Below are 19,744 nucleotides of genomic sequence, written 5' to 3'. Positions count from 1 at the left end.
CCCATTTTCCCCAAATTTCCCAATTTTTTTCCTGTTTTTTTCCCAATTTTTCCCGATTTTTCCCAACTTTTGCCATTTTCCCAATTCTTTCCATTTTCCCCATTTTCTTCAATTTTCCCATTTTTTCCCCGAATTTTTTCCTGATTTTTCCCCATTTTTCCCAATTTTCCTGATTTTTTTTCCATGTTCCCCAATTTTTCCCAATTTTCCCCCGATTTTTCCCAATTTTTCCCGATTTTTCCCTCCCGATCTCCTCTGATCCAAGGGAAAACATTCCCGGATTTCTGGGGGAGTTTTCCTGCTTTTTTGGGGGTTATTCCAAATTTTGGGGGTTTTTTCCTGTTTTTTCCCAGTTTTCTGGGTTCTTTTCCCAGGTTTTTGGGGTTTTTTCCCGGTTTTCCAGCGTTTATTCCCAATTTTTGGGTTTTTTTCCTGGTTCTTTTGGGATTCTTCCCAGTTCCCTGGGGGCTCTTCCCGGTTTTTGAGGGGTTATTCCTGAATTTCTGGGGTTTTTCCCCAATTTTCCAGGGTTTTCCCAGTTTTCTGAGGGTTATTCCCGGTTTTTTTGAGGTTTTTTTCCCGGTTTTCCAGGGTTTATTCCCGGTTTTCCGGGGATTATTCCCGGTTTAGGAATTCTGGGAATTGCGAGATTCCCGGGATGGAATTCCCGGATTATTCCGGAGCCGCTGGAATGGACTTGGACTCTCTGGAATTCCAGGAAAAGCTTCAAAATTCCGGGAAAATCTTCGGAATCCCGGGAAAAGCTCCAGCCCCGAGGATATTTATGGAATATTTATGGAATCCTTGTGGAATATTTATGGAATATTTATGGAATTTTCTGGAATTCCCAGAGTTTCCCGTCCCCTTTCCCAACCCCGGGGAGAATCCGGGATCCCATCCCGCCGGGAATTCGGGATTTTCCCGCTGCAAATATTTGGGATTTTCCCACTTCCGGGAAGCTTTTCCATGGATTTTTTTTTTTTCCCCTAAAACCCAGATTTTAATCCCAAATTCCCGATTTTCCCCTTCCCGCCGACGTTCCGGGATCGGAATTCCGGGGAAATCCGGGATAAAAATCCCGTTTTTTTCCCAATTTTCCAAGGGAAATATTCCCAGAATTCCCTGGAATCTTCCCCATTTCCCTGAAATTCCGTTCCCCGTTCCCGTTTCTCCAGGATTTTTTCCCACCAAATCCCGGGATCCCGGCACAATTCCCGATTTTTTTTCTTCCCGGATTTTCATGGCGCCGATCCCGACTTTTTTATGCATTAAAATCCCGCTTGGAAAACCGGGAATTCTGGGAGCCGTCGCCTCGTTTGGATTCGTTTTTCCGGCTGGAGCCGGATCCCAGGGAATGCTGGAGGATGTTGGGAATTATTGGGAATTAGTTGGGAATTAGTTGGGAATTACTGGGGTTTTATTGGGATTTTTTGGGATTTACTGGGAATTTATTGGGAATTACTGGGAATTCTTGGGATTTTTTTGGGAATTCTTGGGATTTTTTTGGGAATTCTTGGGATTTTTTGGGATTTATTGGGAATTATTGGGATTTACTGGGAATTTATTGGGAATTCTTGGGATTTTTTGGGAATTCTTGGGATTTTTTGGAATTTTTTGGGATTTATTGGGAATTACTGGGAATTCTTGGGATTTTTTGGGGAATTCTTGGGATTTTTTGGGAATTCTTGGGATTTTTTGGGATTTATTGGGATTTACTGGGCATTTATTGGGATTTATTGGGAATTACTGGGAATTCTTGGGAATTCTTGGAATTTTTTGGGAATTCTTGGGATTTTTTGGGATTTATTGGGAATTATTGGGATTTATCGGGAATTATTTGGATTTTTTTTGATTTTTTGGGAATTGGGATTTATTGGGAATTATTCAGCAATTATTGGGAATTATTGGGTTTTATTGGGAATTTTTGGGATTTATTGGGAATTATTTGGATTTTTTGGGAATTGGTGGGATTTAATGGGAATTATTTGGGAATTATTGGGTTTTATTGGGATTTTTTTTGGGAATTCCTGCGAATTTTTGGGGATTTTTTTGGGAATTATTTGGGAATTATTGGGAATTTTTGGGGTTTTTTTTTTTATTTTTTGGGAATTATTGGGAGTTATTGGGATTTATGGGGAATTATTTGTATTTATTGGGATTTTTTGGGAATTACTGGGTTTGAGAATTCTTGGGATTTTTTGGGGAATTATTGGGAATTTTTTTGGAATTATTGGGATTTATTGGGAATTATATGGATTTATTGGGTTTTATTGGGAATTTTTGGGATTTTTTGGGATTTTTTTTGGGAATTATTGAGAATTTTTGGGATTTATTGGGATTTATTGGGATTTTTTGGGAATTATTGGGAATTTTTTGGACTTTTGGGAATTATTGGGAGTTATTGGGATTTTTTTGGGAATTACCGGGATTAATTGGGAATTATTTGGATTTTTTGGGATTTATTGAGATTTTGGGGGATTATTTGGGAATTATTGGGATTTATTGGGATTTAATAGGAATTATTGGGATTTATTAGGAATTATTGGGATGTTTTCAGAATTATTGGGATTTTTAGGGAATTATTGGGATTTTCTGGGAATTACTGGAATTTTCTAGGATTTATTGGGATTTTTTTGGAATCGGTGGGATTTATTGGGAATTATTTGGACTTTTTGGGAATTCTTGGGAATTATCGGGATTTAATTGGATTTATTGAGGCTTTTTGGGAATTATTGGGAATTATTGGGATTTTTGGGGATTTTTATGGAATTCGGGAAAGGAAATCCAGGGATTTTCTGGGATTTGGGGGTTTTTTTTTGGGATACCCCAGGAATTCCTTCCCAAATCCCAAATCCCAAATCCCTCCCCGTTTTCCCAGGGAATTCCCTCCATTCCCAGCCTGGGATTGGATCCGGAATGAACCTGGGATTATTCGGGAATTATTTGGGAATTATTCGGAAATTATTTGGGAATTACTGAAGCCATTCCGGGATCCAGGATCCATCAGGATTCATCCCGAAGGATTTTTATGGAATTCTGGGATAGGGAGACCCTTCCTGGAGTCCCCAATTCCCAGGGAATTCCCAAAATCCCTTCCCTTGGGATGGGGCCGGATCCAACCCCAGGCTGGGATTTGGGAGGGAATTCCCTGGGAAAAAACTCGGGAATTTGGGATTTGGGCCGCAGTTCCCAGCGAATCCCCGCGAGCATCCAAGGAAAAGCTGGGAGAGCGGGATGAGCTTCTTGGAATTCCCTGGGGAATTTCTTCCCGGTTTTCCCCGGGCCGGCAGCGAGAGGGTTACGAGGGGAGGCGGGACCGCCCAAAAATCCCTGGAAAAGCCCTTCCCGCTTTTCCTGCCTCCATCCCGAGCTTTTCCCATGGCCCGCTCCCGGCCGGGAGGAGGATGCGGGGATCGGGAATGAGGGGCGGGATCGCATCCCTGGATTCTGTCCCGGATCCGTCGGGAATCTTCCCGGGAATCCGTCGGGAATCCGTCGGGAATCCGTCGGGAATCCGTCGGGAATCCAGAGGCATCTCGGGAAGGAGGAGCGGGGGAGGCATCGCGACATCTCCGGGACGGAGCTGGGAAGGCTGGGAAAGCCGCACCGGGAAAAGGAGCGGCCGCGGGAGCCGGGAATAAACCGGGAATAAACCGGGAATCCAACCGGGAATCAGCCGGGAAATCAAGCGGGAAATAAACCGGGAAATCAAGCGGGAATACACCGGGAAATCAAGCGGGAATAAACCGGGAATCCAGCGGGAAATAAACCGGGAATCGGCCGGGAATCAGCAGGGAAATCAACCGGGAATAAACCGGGAAATAAGCCGGGAATCCAGCGGGAAATAAGCCGGGAATCAAGCGGGAAATAAACCGGGAAATCGGCCGGGAAATCAGCCGGGAATCCACCGAGAAATCAGCCGGGAATCAAGAGGGAAATCAGCCGGGAAGGAGCCCGGAATAAACCGGGAATCAAGCAGGAATAAACCGGGAATCGAGCGGGAAATCGGGCCGGGAATAAACTGGGAAGGAGCTGGGAAGGAACCGGGAATCAGTTGGAAAAGAGCCGGGAAGGTACCGGGAATAAACCGGGAATCAAGCAGGAATAAACCGGGAAGGTACCGGGAATAAACCGGGAATCAAGCAGGAATAAACCGGGAATCAAGCAGGAATAAATCGGGAAGGAGCCGGGAATCGGCCGGGAAGGAGCCAGGAAGGTAACGGGAATAAACCGGGAATAAACAGGGAATAAGCCGGGAAATAAACCTGGAATCGGCCAGGAATAAACCGGGAATCAGCCGGAAATAAACCTGGAATCAAGCAGGAATAAACCGGGAATCAAGCAGGAATAAACCGGGAAATAAACCGGGAATCCCGGCCTCTCCCTCCGCGCCTCCCGCAATTCCCGATCCCGGCGTTTTCCCGGGAAAGGCCCCTCAGGACGGCGATGCCGCTTCTCTGATCATCCCCCATTCCCACCGGGAATCCCAAAAAAACCCCGAGAATCCCAAAAAAACCCCCGAGAATCCCCCCCAAAAACCACACAAAAACGCCTCCAGGATGCCCCGCGCCTTCTCCGAGCCGGAATTCTCGGCCGAGCACTCCGCCGATTATTCCTGGAGTTTTCCATCCGATCCCGACGGCTCCGGGATCCGCCGCTCCCAGGAATCCCCGGCTCCCCGCTGCCCGTGCCTGCCGCATTCCCGGCGTTTTTCCTTCTCCCCGGAATCCTTGGAAAAGCTCTACCAGACTTATTTCCGCCGCCAGCGCCACGAGACGCTGCTGGTGCTGCTGGTGTTCGCCGCCCTCTTCGACTGCTACATCCTGGGAATGTGCGCCGGCTTTTCCCGCATGGAAAAGCTTTTCCCGGCGCTGGCGGCGCTGGCGGCGCTGGTGGCTCACGGATCCCTTTTCCTCCTCCTCAAATCCCGGCTGCTCCCGGAGCGCTTTTCCCAGAAATTCCTGCCCGGAGCGCTGTGGGCGCTGATCGTGGCGCAGCTGTGGGGGTTGCTGGGGTTGGAATTCCAGAGGGTTTTTCCAGAGGCGGTGGATACGGTGGGCTGGCAGGCGTTCTTCGCCTTCTCCTGCTTCCTGACGCTGCCGCTGAGGCTGGCGCGGATCCTGCTGCTGGCGGCCGCTTCCTGCGGCGGGCACGCGCTGCTGATCCTGGGAATCGCCGCCGTCCGCAGGGAACCGGATTCCAGGGATGGAGCCGGGCTGGGCAGGCAGGTGAGGGAAAAACGGGAATGGGAATGATGGGAATGATGGGAATAATGGGAATAATGGGACGGGATTCCAGGGATGGAGCCGGGCTGGGCAGGCAGGTGAGGGAATAACTCTGGGAATAATGGGAATAATGGGAATAATGGGAATAATGGGATGGGATTCCAGGGATGGAGCCGGGCTGGGCAGGCAGGTGAGGGAATGATGGAAATTGAATGGGAATAATGGGAATAATGGGAATGGGGATAATGGGAATGGGAATGGGAATGGGAATGGGAATGGGAATGGGATTCCATGGATGGAGTGGGGCTGGGCAGGCAGGTGAGGGAATGATGGGAATGATGGGAATAATGGGAATAATGGGAATGGGAATGGGGATAATGGGAATGGGAATGGGATAGGATTCCATGGATGGAGCGGGGCTGGGCAGGCAGGTGAGGGAAAAACGGGGATGGGAATGATGGGAATAATGGGAATGGGAATGGGAATGGGACGGGATTCCATGGATGGAGCCGGGCTGGGCAGGCAGGTGAGGGAAAAACGGGAATGGGAATGATGGGAATGATGGGAATAATGGGAATAATGGGACGGGATTCCAGGGATGGAGCCGGGCTGGGCAGGCAGGTGAGGGAAAAACGGGAATGGGAATGATGGGAATGGGACGGGATTCCAGGGATGGAGCCGGGCTGGGCAGGCAGGTGAGGGAAAAACGGGGATGGGAATGATGGGAATAATGGGAATGGGAATGGGAATGGGACGGGATTCCAGGGACGGAGCGGGGCTGGGCAGGCAGGTGAGGGAAAAACGGGAATGGGAATGATGGGAATGATGGGAATAATGGGAATAATGGGATGGGATTCCATGGATGGAGCGGGGCTGGGCAGGCAGGTGAGGGAATGATGGGAATGATGGGAATAATGGGAATAATGGGAATGGGAATGGGGATAATGGGAATGGGATAGGATTCCATGGATGGAGCCGGGCTGGGCAGGCAGGTGAGGGAATAACGGGAATGGGAATGATGGGAATGATGGGAATGGGAATGGGATTCCATGGATGGAGCGGAGCTGGGCAGGCAGGTGAGGGAAAAACGGGAATGGGAATAATGGGAATGGGAATAATGGGAATAATGGGACGGGATTCCAGGGACGGAGCGGAGCTGGGCAGGCAGGTGAGGGAAAAACGGGAATGGGAATGATGGGAATGATGGGAATGGGAATGGGATTCCAGGGATGGAGCGGGGCTGGGCAGGCAGGTGAGGGAATAACTCTGGGAATAATGGGAATAATGGGATGGGATTCCAGGGATGGAGCCGGGCTGGGCAGGCAGGTGAGGGAAAAACGGGAATGGGAATGATGGGAATGGGAATAATGGGAATGGGACGGGATTCCAGGGATGGAGCCGGGCTGAGCAGGCAGGTGAGGGAATGATGGAAATTGAATGGGAATAATGGGAATAATGAGAATGGGGATAATGGGAATGGGAATGGGAATGGGAATGGGAATGGGATTCCATGGATGGAGCAGGGCTGGGCAGGCAGGTGAGGGAAAAACGGGGATGGGAATGATGGGAATAATGGGAATGGGGATAATGGGAATGGGACGGGATTCCATGGATGGAGCCGGGCTGGGCAGGCAGGTGAGGGAAAAACGGGAATGGGAATGATGGGAATGATGGGAATAATGGGAATGGGACGGGATTCCATGGATGGAGCCGGGCTGGGCAGGCAGGTGAGGGAAAAACGGGAATGGGAATGATGGGAATGATGGGAATGATGGGAATGGGGATAATGGGAGTGGGAATGGGAATGGGACGGGATTCCATGGATGGAGCGGAGCTGGGCAGGCAGGTGAGGGGAAAAACGGGAATGGGAATGATGGGAATGGGAATAATGGGAATAATGGGACGGGATTCCATGGATGGAGCCGGGCTGGGCAGGCAGGTGAGGGAATGATGGGAATGATGGGAATAATGGGAATAATGGGAATAATGGGAATGGGAATGGGGATAATGGGAGTGGGAATGGGAATGGGAATGGGATTCCATGGATGGAGCGGGGCTGGGCAGGCAGGTGAGGGAAGAATGGGAATGGGAATGGGAATGGGATGGGAATGGTGGGAATTGAATGGGAATGGGCAGGGAATGGATTGGGAATGGACAGGGAATTCCATGGATTGAGGGGTTCTGGACAGACAGGGGCGGGAATGGAGCGGGAATGGAATGGGAATTGACAGGGAATGGGATGGGAATGGGCTGGGAAGGGAAGGGAGCGGCCGTGTTTGGGGTTTCCAGGGGCTTTCCATGAGTTTTCCATGAGTTATCCATGGGTTATCCATGATTTATCCACAGATTATCCATGAATTATCCATGGATTATCCATGGATTACCCGTGAATTATCCATGGATTATCCATGGATTACCCGTGAATTATCCATGGATTATCCATGGGTTATCCCTGGGTTATCCAAGATTTATCCATGGATTATCCATGGATTATCCATGGATTATCCATGGGTTATCCCTGGGTTATCCATGATTTATCCATGGATTATCCATGGATTATCCGTGATTTCCATGGATTATCTGTGATTTATCCATGGATTATCCGTGATTTATCCATGGATTATCCATGGGTTATCCCTGGGTTATCCATGGGTTATCCATGGGTTATCCCTGGGTTATCCATGAGTTATCCATGGGTTATCCGTGGATTATCCCTGAATTATCCATGATTTATCCATGAATTCCGTTCCCATCCCTTCGCTCTGACCCTGCGGCCGGGCCGGATCCCCATCCTGAGATTTGGGACATTCCCAAAAATCCATGGAATTGGCTTGGGAAAGGAACTTGAGGATCAATCCCAACCCCAAATCCCGGGCCGGGAACGCCGGAGCAGCCCGGGATCCATCCCAAGGAGCCCGGAAAAAATTCCCAGATTTCTCCCCGTTTCTGCCAACATCCCTTGGAATGACCAAAATTCCCAAAAAATCTCTGGAATGCAGCGGCAGCAGCCCGGCGTCCCGGGAGCTTTCCCAAGAGAGAAAAATCGGGATCCATTCCCAGATTCCTCCGCGATTCCCATTTTCCGGGGATTTTTCGGGATGGAATTTCCTCCCCGATCCCAAAGGTGGCCTCAGGGATGATTCCAAATCCCAAACTTTTCCCAGGAAAACACCCACCCGGGATTGGGTTTATTCCCAAAATCCGGGAATTCCCTGCCTTGGCCAAATCCCTTTTTTCCCCACGGATATTCCGGAACTTTTCCAAGATCGGGATCTGGGGAGGGGAGGGAAAAAAAAACCTGGAGATGGGAAATTCCCGGGAAAATCCCACGGGAAGCTCCATAAGGTCCCTGTGGGAATTTGGAATTCCTTGGATCAGCTCCAGGCCTAAATAACCAGGAAAAAGTGGGAATTTATTCCCGTTTTTTGGGGATAATTTGGGAATGTGGAGGTGGCGCCGGGAGTTTGGGAAAACGCAGCCGGAAAAAGCACGGAAATCCCAATTTTTCCGTATTTTTGGGATAAAAACTTGGAGAAATCCCGGCGTTCCGGCCGCATTCCCGGTTTTTCCTGCTGGCTTGGAGAGGGAAGATCCCAGTCCTGCTCTGGGATTTGGGAAAAGTGGGAATATCCGTCCGGGCCGGCTCCGGGTTAATCATTGCCCGGGACCGGAGATTCCGGAGATTCCGGAGCTGGGAAAACCTTGGGAATGGCAAAGCTGGGAATAAACGGGGGAATTCCTGGGAGTTTGGGATCGGAGCTTTTCCCGCAGGATTTGGGATCCGGGATCAGAGCTTTTCCCACAGAATTTGGGATTTGGGATCAGACTTTTTCCCACAGGATTTTGGGATTTGGGATCTCCTCCATGTTGGAGCTTTTCCCGCGGGATTTGGGATTTGGGATCAGACCTTTTCCCACAAAATTTGGGATTTGGGATTGGAGCTATTCCTGTAAAATTTGGGATTTGGGATCAGAGCTTTTCCCACAGAATTCTGAATTTGGGAAAGGAATTTTCCCACAGGATTTGGGATTTGGGATGGGAGTTTTTCCTGCGGGATTTGGGATTTGGGATTGGAGCTTTTCCCACAGGATTTGGGATCCGGGATCGGAGCTATTCCTGTAAAATTTGGGATCTTGGACAGGAATTTTCCCACAGGATTTGGGAACTGGGATCGGAGCTGTACCCACAGATTTTGGGATTTGAGCTCTCCTCCATGTTGGAATTTTCCCCCAAGATTTGGGATCTGGGATTTGGGATCAAGGATTTTCTCCCTGCCAGAGCTTTCCCTGCAGGATTTGGGATTTGGGATCGGAGCTTTTCCCATGGAATTTGGGATTTGGGATCAGAGCTTTTCCCATTGAATTTGGGATTTGGGATCAGAGCTTTTCCCACAGATTTGGGGATTTGGGATTGGAGCTTTTCCCACAGGATTTGGGGTTTGGGATCAGAGTTATTCCTGTAAAATTCGGGATCCAGGATGGGAGCTTTTCCCGCAGAACTGGGGATCTGGGATTGGAATTTTCCCACAGGATTTGGGATTTGGGATCTCCTCCATGTTGGAGCTTTTCCCGCAGAATTTGGGATCTGGGATTGGAATTTTCCCGCAGAATTTGGGATCTGGGATCTGAGTTTTTCCCGCAGGATTTGGGATTTGGGATCTGAGCTTTTCCCGCAGGATTTGGGGTCTGGGATCGGAGCTTTTCCCGCAGAATTTGGGATCCGGGAAGTGCTTGGAGCTCGCGACTCACCGGGAGAGGTTTTTTTGGGATAAGAATCACGGAAAACCAGCTGGAAGCGCAGCTGGAATGGGATGTGGTGAGCGAATTCCTGGGATTTTCAGCATTCCCGGGATTTTCAGAATTCCCGGGATTTGCAGCATTCGGCTCCGTTCCCTCCCGGGGTTTCTCCTCTGTTGCCGCCTCCGGACGGATCCGGGCGATTCCCAGGAATTCCTGGTTGGGCCTGGAGCGGGATCCGGCCTTGGGGTGCTCCCAGGGGATTTAGGGATCTGTTTTGGGATCTGTCACCATCTCCATGTCCAGGGAATGGGATCTGATCCCTGGGAATGGGATCTGATCCCTGGGAATGGGATCTGATCCATGGGATCAGGATCCGATCCATGGGAACAGGATCCAATCCATGGGAACAGGATCCAATCCCTGGGATCAGGATCCAATCCATGGGAACAGGATCCAATCCATGGGAACAGGATCCAATCCAGGGGAACAGGATCCAATCCATCCAATCCATGGGATCCGTGGGATCTGAATCCAATCCCTGGGATCAGGATCCAATCCATGGGATCAGGATCCAATCCATGGGATCAGGATCCAATCCCTGGGATCAGGATCCAATCCCTGGGTTCAGGATCCAATCCCTGGGAACAGGATCCGATCCCTGGGAACAGGATCCGATCCCTGCCATCCGGACCCACCCCATGGATCAGGATCCATCCCCCGGGATCCCCCGCGCTGACCCCGACATTCCCAGGGGGAAGGACCTGGAGCATTCCCGACTTTCCAGCCATTCCAGAGAACCCCCAAATCCCAGGATCCGGAGCCGGGCCCCGTTTTCCCGGTTTTCCTTCGCTCCGAGTGCTGCAATTCCCAGGGAACGGCGCTCGGAGCTGCTGCCCGGGATCCCCCGGGATCCCCCGGAATCCCCCGGGATCCCCTGGCTGCTGCCTTTTTCCAAAACATCTCCGGGACTTTGATCCCCAGGAATCTCTTGGGATGCTCCGGGAGCTGCTTTTCCCACAGGAATTCCTGGAATTTACCCCAAAATTGGGATGGGGGCAGTTTGTGTTGTTTTTTTTTTTTTCCCGGGATTTTAACAAGGATCGGCTCCGCTCATCCCGGAATTCCTGCTCTGGCATCCCAAATTCCCCGGGATCCCGAATTCCCGCTGGGTTTCCCAAAGATCCCATGATCCCAAATTCCTGCTGGTTCTGCGCGAATATCCCACGATCCCAAATTTCTGATGGTTTTTCCTGAATATCCCGTGATCCCAAATTTCTGATGGTTCTTCCCGAATATCCCACGATCCCAAATTCCCATTGTTTATTCCCAAATATCCTACGATCCCAAATCTCAGCTGTTTGTCCCCGTCCGTGGGGCGATCCCGAATTCCGGCTGTTTGTCCCTGACTGTCCCGGGATCCCAAATTCCTGTTGGTTTTTCCCCAATATCCCACGATCCCAAATTCCAGCCGTTTGTCCCCGTCCGTGGGGCGATCCCAAATCCCAACTCCCGAATCCCAAATCCCAACTCCTGAAATCCCAAATCCCAACTCCTGAATCCCAAATCCCAACTCCCGAATCCCAAATCCCAACTCCTGAAATCCCAAATCCCAACTCCTGAAATCCCAAATCCCAACTCCTGAAATCCCAAATCCCAACTCCTGAAATCCCAAATCCCAACTCCTGAAATCCCAAATCCCAACTCCTGAAATCCCAAATCCCCACTCCTGAAATCCCAAATCCCAACTCCCGAATCCCAAATCCCAACTCCCAACAACTCCCAAATCCCGACCCCCTACTCCTGGATTCCCAAACTCCCAGAATCCCTGAATCCCAAACTCCCAGAACCCCGGACTCCTGAACTCCCAGAATCCCAAACTCCCAGAATCCCGAACTCCCAGAATCCCGAAATCCCAGACTCCCGGACTCCCAGAATCCCAGAACTCCGGGCTCCCCCCTGGAACACCCCCCGTGAATCCCGGGATATGATATGTGTGTGTTTTCCCGTTTCCCACTGTTTCCCGTTGTTTCCTGCTGTTCCCCGCCGTTGTTTCCTGTTGCCGTTTCCCATTGTTGTTTCCTGTTGCCGTTTCCCGCTGTTGTTTCCTGTTGCCGTTGTTTCCCGCTGTCGTTTCCCGTTTCCCGTTGTCATTTCCCATCGTTTCCCGTTGTTTCCTGCTGTTGTTGTTTCCTGTTGCTGTTATTTCCCGTTGTTTCCTGACTTTGTTTCCCACCGTTGTTGTTTTCCCACTGTTGTCATCCTGCTGTCGTTTCCCATTGTTGTTTCCCGCTGTTGTTGTTGTTTTCCTGCTGTTGTTTTCCCGCTGTCATTTCCCGTTGTTTCCCATTGTTGTTTCCCGCTGTTGTTGTTGTTTTCCTGCTGTCATTTCCTGTTGTCATTTTCTGTTGTTTCCTGCTGTCGTTTCCCGTTGTTTTCCTGCTGTTGTCTCCCGTTTTTTTCCGCTGTTGTTTTCCCACTGTCGTTTCCCATTGCTTCCCGCTGTTGTTGTTGTTTTCCCGCTGTCGTTTCCTGTTGTTCTCCCGCTGTTGTTGTTTTCCTGCTGCTGTTTCCCGCTGTTGTTTCCCGCTGTCGTTTTCCCGCCATTGCTGCTCTCCCGCCGTTGTTTTCCCGCTGTTGTTTTCCCGCCATTGCTGCTCTCCCACCGTTGTTTCCCGCTGTTGTTTTCCCGCCATTGCTGCTCTCCCGCCGTTGTTTCCCGCTGCTGTTTTCCCGCCATTGCTGCTCTCCCGCCGTTGTTTCCCACTGTTGTTTTCCCGCCATTGCTGCTCTCCCGCCGTTGTTTATCTGCTTTTTTTTTCCCGCCATTGCTGCTCTCCCGCCGTTGTTTCCCGCCGTTGTTTTCCCGCCATTGCTGCTCTCCCGCCGTTGTTTCCCGCCGTTGTTTTCCCGCCATGCTGCTCTCCCACCGTTGTTTCCCGCCGTTGTTTCCCGCCATTGCTGCTCTCCCGCCGTTGTTTCCCGCTGTTGTTTCCCGCCATTGCTGCTCTCCCGCCGTTGTTTCCCGCCGTTGTTTTCCCGCCATTGCTGCTCTCCCGCCGTTGTTTCCCGCCGTTGTTTTCCCGCCATTGCTGCTCTCCCGCCGTTGTTTCCCGCCGTTGTTTTCCCGCCATTGCTGCTCTCCCGCCGTTGTTTCCCGCCGTTGTTTCGGGCCGTCGCTTCCCCTTTCCCGCTGTTGCGGTCCCGCTGTTGCCCCGCTGTCAGCTGCTGTGGCAGGCGCTGCTGTTCGGCTGCGCGCTGTGCGTGGGCTCCATGTCCTACGTGATGGCCGAGCGGAAGCACCGCAAGGCGTTCCTGGAGGCGCGGCAATCCCTGGAGGTCAAACTCAACCTGGAGGAGCAGAGCCAGCAGCAGGTGAGGCCGGGAATCACCACGCTGGGAATGCCGGGAACGGCAGCGGGAATCACCACGGGAATGTCGGGAACGGCAGCGGGAATCACCACGGGAATGTCGGGAACGGCAGCGGGAATGGCGATGGGAATGGTGGGAATAATGGGAATGATGGGAATGTCAATGGGAATAATGGGGATAATGGGGATGGGAATGATGGGAATAATGGGAATATTGGGAATGGCATCGGGAATGGGAATAATAGGAATAATGGGAAGAATGGGAATAATGGGAATAATGGGAAGAATGGGAATAATGGGAATAATGGGAATAATGGGAATAATGGGAATAATGGGAATGGGATCAGGAGTGGGACTGGGAATGGGTTTGGGAATGGGAATGGGAATGATGGGGGTGGGGATGGGAATAATGGGGATGGGAATAATGGGAATAATGGGAATAATGGGAATAATGGGAATAATGGGAATAGTGGGAATAGTGGGAATAGTGGGAATGGGTTTGGGAATGGGAATGGGAATGGAAAGAGGAACAGGAATGGGGCTGGGAATAGGATCATGAAGGGGATCAGGAATGGGTTTGGGATTGGGAATGGGAATGGGGCCGGGAATTGGGCCAGGAATGGGATTGGGAAGGGGATCAGGAATGGGATTTGAAGTTAGGGATTTGAAATTTGGGGTGTGGGTTTTGGGATTTGGGATTTGGGATGGAGGATTTGGGATTTGAGGTTTGAAATTTGGGATTTGGATTTGGGATTTGGGATACCAGAAGTGCTTTTCCATGGATGGATCCTGCCTGGAATGTTCCCATCCCGCTTCCATGGGGAAGCTCCCGGGGATCTCGGTGCCGATCCCGATTTCACTCCCGGGATTGTTCCCATCACGGGATCCGGGAATGCTTTGGGATCGGATCCATGGATTTCCGATCCCGTCCCGTTCCAACCCCTCCAGCCCAGGCTGCTCCAACCTTTCCTTGGACGCTCCCAGGGATTTTCAGGGAATTCCAGCCCAGTCGGGAATTCCTTCCCAAATCCCTCCCCACTTTCCCAGGGAATTCCCTCCATTCCCAGCCTGGGGTTGGATCCAGCCCCATCCCAACTCCTCTCCGGGAAGGAATTTTGGGAATTCCCTGGGAACTGGGGACTCCAGGAAGGGTCTCCCTATCCCAGAATTCCATAAAAATCCCTTGGGATGGATCCTGAGCCTCCTGGATCCCGGAATCCCTTGGGATGGGATTCACGGATTCCCAATCCCATCCCATTCCCATCCTGCTCCCGCCTTTCCTGGGACACTCCCAAACCCCGGGGCAGCCGCTCGGTGTCCGCAGTCCCCTGAATTCCCGTTATTCCCGCTGGGAATTCCCGTTATTCCGGCTGGGAATTCCCGCACAGGAGCGGCTGATGCTGTCCATCCCGCCCCAGCACTCTCCCGCTCCTTGGACTGAATTCCCGCTGTGTTCTCCCCCGGTGATTCCCGGTGATTCCCCCGGTGATTCCTGCCGTGTTTTCCCGTTTTTCCCGGTGATTCCCGCTGGGAATTCCCGTTATTCCCGCTGGGAATTCCCGCACAGGAGCGGCTGATGCTGTCCATCCCGCCCCAGCACTCTCCCGTTCCTTGGACTGAATTCCCGCTGTGTTTTCCCCCGGTGATTCCCGGTTTTCCCCCGGTGATTCCTGCCGTGTTTTCCCGGTGATTCCCGCTGGGAATTCCCGTTATTCCCGCTGGGAATTCCCGCCCTCAGGAGCGGCTGATGCTGTCCATCCCGCCGGGATTCCCGCTGGGTTTTCCCCCGGTGATTCCCGGTTTTCCCCCGGTGATTCCTGCCGTGTTTTCCCGGTGATTCCCGCTGGGAATTCCCGTTATTCCCGCTGGGAATTCCCCCTCAGGAGCGGCTGATGCTGTCCATCCTGCCGGGACTCCCGCCGTGTTTTCCCCCGGTGATTCCCGCTGGGATTCCCCCGGTGATTCCTGCCGTGTTTTCCCGTTTTTCCCGGTGATTCCCGCTGGGAATTCCCGTTATTCCGGCTGGGAATTCCCGCCCTCAGGAGCGGCTGATGCTGTCCATCCCGCCGGGATTCCCGCTGGGTTTTCCCCCGGTGATTCCCGGTTTTCCCCCGGTGATTCCTGCCGTGTTTTCCCGGTGATTCCCGCTGGGAATTCCCGTTATTCCGGCTGGGAATTCCCGCCCTCAGGAGCGGCTGATGCTGTCCATCCTGCCGGGACTCCCGCTGTGTTTTCCCCCGGTGATTCCCGCTGGGATTCCCCCGGTGATTCCTGCCGTGTTTTCCCGTTTTTCCCGGTGATTCCCGCTGGGAATTCCGCCCTCAGGAGCGGCTGATGCTGTCCATCCTGCCCAAGCACGTGGCGGAGGAGCTGCTGCGGGAGATGAAGAAGGACCCGAGCCAGAAGGAGCTGCAGCAGTTCAACACCATGTACATGCACCGCCACGAGAACGTCAGGTCGGCACATCCCGGGAATTCCCGGGATGGGAAAAGAAAAAATTCCCGGGAGAAAAAAAAATCCCGGGGAAAAAATAATCCAAGGGAAAAAAATAATTCGGGAAAAGAAAAATTACAGGAAAAAAAAATCTCGGGGAAAAAATAATCCAAGGGAAAAAAATAATCCATGGGACAAAAAATTACAGGAAAAAAAATCTCGGGGAAAAAAAAAAAACAGGGGGAAAAAAAAAAAAATCACGGGGAAAAAATAATCCAAGGGAAAAAAATAAATCGGGGGAAAAAAAAATTACAGGAAAAAAATCTCGGGGAAAAAATAATCCAAGGGAAAAAAATAATGCGGGGAAAAAAATTACAGGGAAAAAAAATCCCGAGAAAAAAAAATCCGGGGGAAAAAAAATCCCGGGAAAAAAAAATCTCGGGGGAAAAAAAAATCTCGGGGAAAAAAAATCCCGAGAAAAAAAAAATCCCGGGAAAAAAAATCTCGGGGAAAAAAAATCCCGGGGGAAAAAAATCCCGAGAAAAAAAAAATCCGGGGGAAAAAAAATCCCGGGAAAAAAAAATCCAGGGGAAAAAAAAATCCCGGGAAGAAAATAATCCAAGGGAAAAAAATAATCCATGGGAAAAAAAATTACAGGAAAAAAAAATCTCGGGGGAAAAAAAATCCAAGGGAAAAAAAAATTACAGGAAAAAAAAAATAATCCCGGAGAAAAAAGAAAATTCCTGGGAAAAAAAAAAAATCTCGGGGAAAAAATATTCCGGGGAAAAAATAATCCAAAGAAAAAAAAATTACAGGGAAAAATATTCCCGGGGAAAAAAAAAAATTCCAGGGGGAAAAAAAATCCGGGAAAAAAAATAATCCAGGGGAAAAAAATTCCGGGGGAAAAAAAAATTCCAGGGAAAAAACCCCCAAAACATTCCATGTGAAAAAAAACAGGGAAGGAAACCCTGGGAATGGCGCCCCCGGAATTCCGGGATTTGCCGTCCCCGGTTGGGTTTGGGTGGGGGGAGATGGGAGTGGAGAGAATTCCCAGAGGGAAAGGGAGACTGGGAGGGAATTCCCGGCTGGGCTGGAATTCCCAGAGAATCCCAGGGAATATCCAAGGAAAAGCCGGATCAGGGTTGGGAATGGGGTGGGGTTGGGAATCCGTGGATCCCATCCCAAGGAATTCCGGGATCCAGGATCCATCAGGATCCATCCTGAAGGGATTTTTATGGAATTCTGGGATAGGGAGACCCTTCCTGGAGTCGCCAATTCCCAGGGAATTCCCAAAATTCCTTCCCTTGGGATGGGGCTGGATCCAACCCCAGGCTGGGAATGGAGGGAATTCCATGGGGAAAAACGGGGAGGGTTTTGGGATTTTGGGAAGGAATTCCCAGGAAATCCCTGGGAGCCTCCACGGAAAGTTTGGAACCACCAAAATCCTTCCCAAGAATTCCCGGATCCATCCCAAAAGCCCTCATTTTCCCGAAGATTTTTCCCGGGAATCAAAACCCCATCCCACAAACCGGGAGCGCCTCCTCCCAAGGGAAAGGAAATCCCGGGAATTTTTTATTATCAATTTATTTTTTGGGATAGAAACCCGGGAATTCCGGGAGTTCTGGATCGACTGAAAAGGGATCTCAGGCTGGAATCTTGGGAAGGAATTCCCGGCCAGGCTGGAATTCCCGAAGATTTTTCCCGGGAATCAAAACCCCGTCCCACAAAATGGGAACTCCTCTTCCCAAACAAAACTGAATCCTGGGAATATTTTATTATGAATTTATTTTTTTGGGGTAGAAACCCGGGAATTCCGGGAATTCCGGGATGCTGGATGGGCTGAAAAGGGATCTCAGGCTGGAATCTTGGGAAGGAATTCCCATCCGGGCTGGAATTCCCAGCGATTTATCCCGGGAATCAAAACCCCGTCCCACAAACCGGGAGCGCCTCTTCCTCCTCTTCCTCTCCCAAACAAAAGCGAATCCTGGGAATTTTTTTTTTATTTATTTTTTTTTTTTTTTTGGGGGGGGGGGGTGTGGAAATCCCGGGAATCCCGGGAATTCCGGGCTGACGGTGCGGGCTGTTCCGGCAGCATCCTGTTCGCGGACATCGTGGGCTTCACGCAGCTCTCGTCGTCCTGCAGCGCCCAGGAGCTGGTCAAGCTCCTCAACGAGCTCTTCGCCCGCTTCGACAAGCTGGCCGCCGTGAGTGCCTCCCCCTGGGAAAACTATTCCCGGGAAAAAAAAATCCCCGGGAAAAAAGAAAATCCCCGGGAAAAAATCCCCGGGAAAAAATTCTGGGGAAAAAATCACCGGGAAAAAATTACCGGGAAAAAATTACCGGAAAAAAATTACCGGGAAAACAATTCCCGGGAAAAAATCCCCGGGAAAAAATCCCCGGGAAAAAATCCCCGGGAAAAAATTACCAGAAAAAAATTACCGGGAAAACAATTCCCGGGAAAAAAAATCTCCGGGAAAAAATCCCTGGGAAAAAATTACCGGGAAAAAATTCCTGGAAAAGAATTCCTGGGAAAAAATTTCCCAGGAGAAAAATCCCTGGGAAAAAAATCCCCGGGAAAAAATTCCTGGGAAAAATATTCCCAGGAAAAAAATCCCCAGGAAAAAAATCCCCGGGAAAAAAAATTACCGGGAAAAAATTCCCGGGAAAAAAATCCCTGGGAAAAAATTACCGGGAAAAAATTCCTGGAAAAAAATTCCCAGAAAACAATTCCCAGAAAAAAATTCCTGGGAAAAAAATCCAGGGAAAAAATTACTGGAAAAAAATCCCCAGGAAAAAATTCCTGGGAAAAATATTCCCAGGAAAAAAATCCCCAGGAAAAAAATCCCCGGGAAAAAAAATTCCCGGGAAAAAAATTCCTGGAAAAAAATTCCCAGTAAAAAATTCCCAGAAAAAAATTCCTGGGAAAACAATTCCCGGGAAAAAAATTCCCGGGATTCCAGGAGAAAAAAAAAAAAAAAAATTTAAAATATAAATTAAAAAAAAAAAAATTCCGGGATTTCGGGGGAGGCTGGAATTGGGGAAAAAAAAAACCCCCCGGGGGTTGGGAACGGGAAATCTCCTCCGAGGGTTTTGAGGGGCGGAGATATTTGGGAATTTGGCGGGATGGGCGGAATTCCGGCTTTTTTTGTTGTTGTTGTTTGTTGTTGTTGTTGTTGTTGGTGATTCCCAGAAACATCACCAGCTGCGGATCAAGATCCTGGGGGATTGTTACTACTGCATCTGCGGGCTGCCGGAATTCCGGGAGGATCACGCCGCCTGCTCCATCCGCATGGGGCTGGCCATGGTGGAGGCCATCGCGTAAGAGAAGCGGGGATGGCGGCGGGAATGGCGGGAACGGCAACGGGAACGGCGGGAATGGCGGGGTGGGAATGGCAACGGGAATGGCAACGGGAATGGCGGTGGGAATAACGGGAACGGTGGGGTGGGAATGGCGGGAAGGACGGGAATAACGGGAATGGTGGCAGGAATGGGGTGGGGATAATGGGAATGGCGGGAATGGTGGTGGGAATGACGGGAATGGCGGGGTGGGAATGACGGGAATGGCGGGGTGGGAATGGCAATGGGAATGGCAACGGGAATGGCAACGGGAATGGCGGTGGGAATAACGGGAATGGTGGGGTGGGAATGGCGGGAAGGACGGGAATAACGGGAATGGTGGCAGGAATGGGGTGGGGATAATGGGAATGGCGGGAATGGTGGTGGGAATGACGGGAATGGTGGTGGGAATGACGGGAATGGCGGGGTGGGAATGACGGGAATGGCGGCGGGAATGGGGATGGGAAGGACGGGAATAACGGGAATGGTGATGGGGATAGTGGGAATGATGGGAATAATGGGAGTAATGGGAATGGGAATAATGGGAATGATGGGAATAATGGGAATGGGAATAATGGGAATGATGGGAATAATGGGAATAATGGGGATGGGGATGGGGATGGGAAGAATGGGAGAATGGGAG

The 19,744-nt window shown here is 50.6% G+C and overlaps 1 protein-coding gene across 1 annotated transcript in view; it reads left to right on the top strand.

The window, feature by feature from the left end:
- Positions 1-3,279: 3,279 nt before the first annotated feature.
- Positions 3,280-19,744, top strand: part of ADCY3 (adenylate cyclase 3) — a 39,956-nt gene continuing 23,491 nt past the window's right edge. The window contains exons 1-5 of the mRNA XM_088053158.1: positions 3,280-5,228; positions 13,187-13,336; positions 15,658-15,788; positions 17,858-17,969; positions 18,956-19,083. Coding sequence (XP_087909284.1) covers positions 4,560-5,228; positions 13,187-13,336; positions 15,658-15,788; positions 17,858-17,969; positions 18,956-19,083 — 1,190 coding nt within the window. The 5' untranslated portion in view covers positions 3,280-4,559. The remainder of the gene's footprint in view (positions 5,229-13,186; positions 13,337-15,657; positions 15,789-17,857; positions 17,970-18,955; positions 19,084-19,744) is intronic.

This window comes from Pseudopodoces humilis, chromosome 3 (assembly GCF_049639895.1).
Source record: "Pseudopodoces humilis isolate 2021_Gansu_Grassland_sample_001 chromosome 3, ASM4963989v1, whole genome shotgun sequence".
NCBI classification, from domain to species: Eukaryota; Metazoa; Chordata; class Aves; order Passeriformes; family Paridae; genus Pseudopodoces; species Pseudopodoces humilis.
The sequence above is the reverse complement of the archived record's forward strand: the minus strand, read 5'-3'. Positions and strand labels throughout refer to the sequence as shown.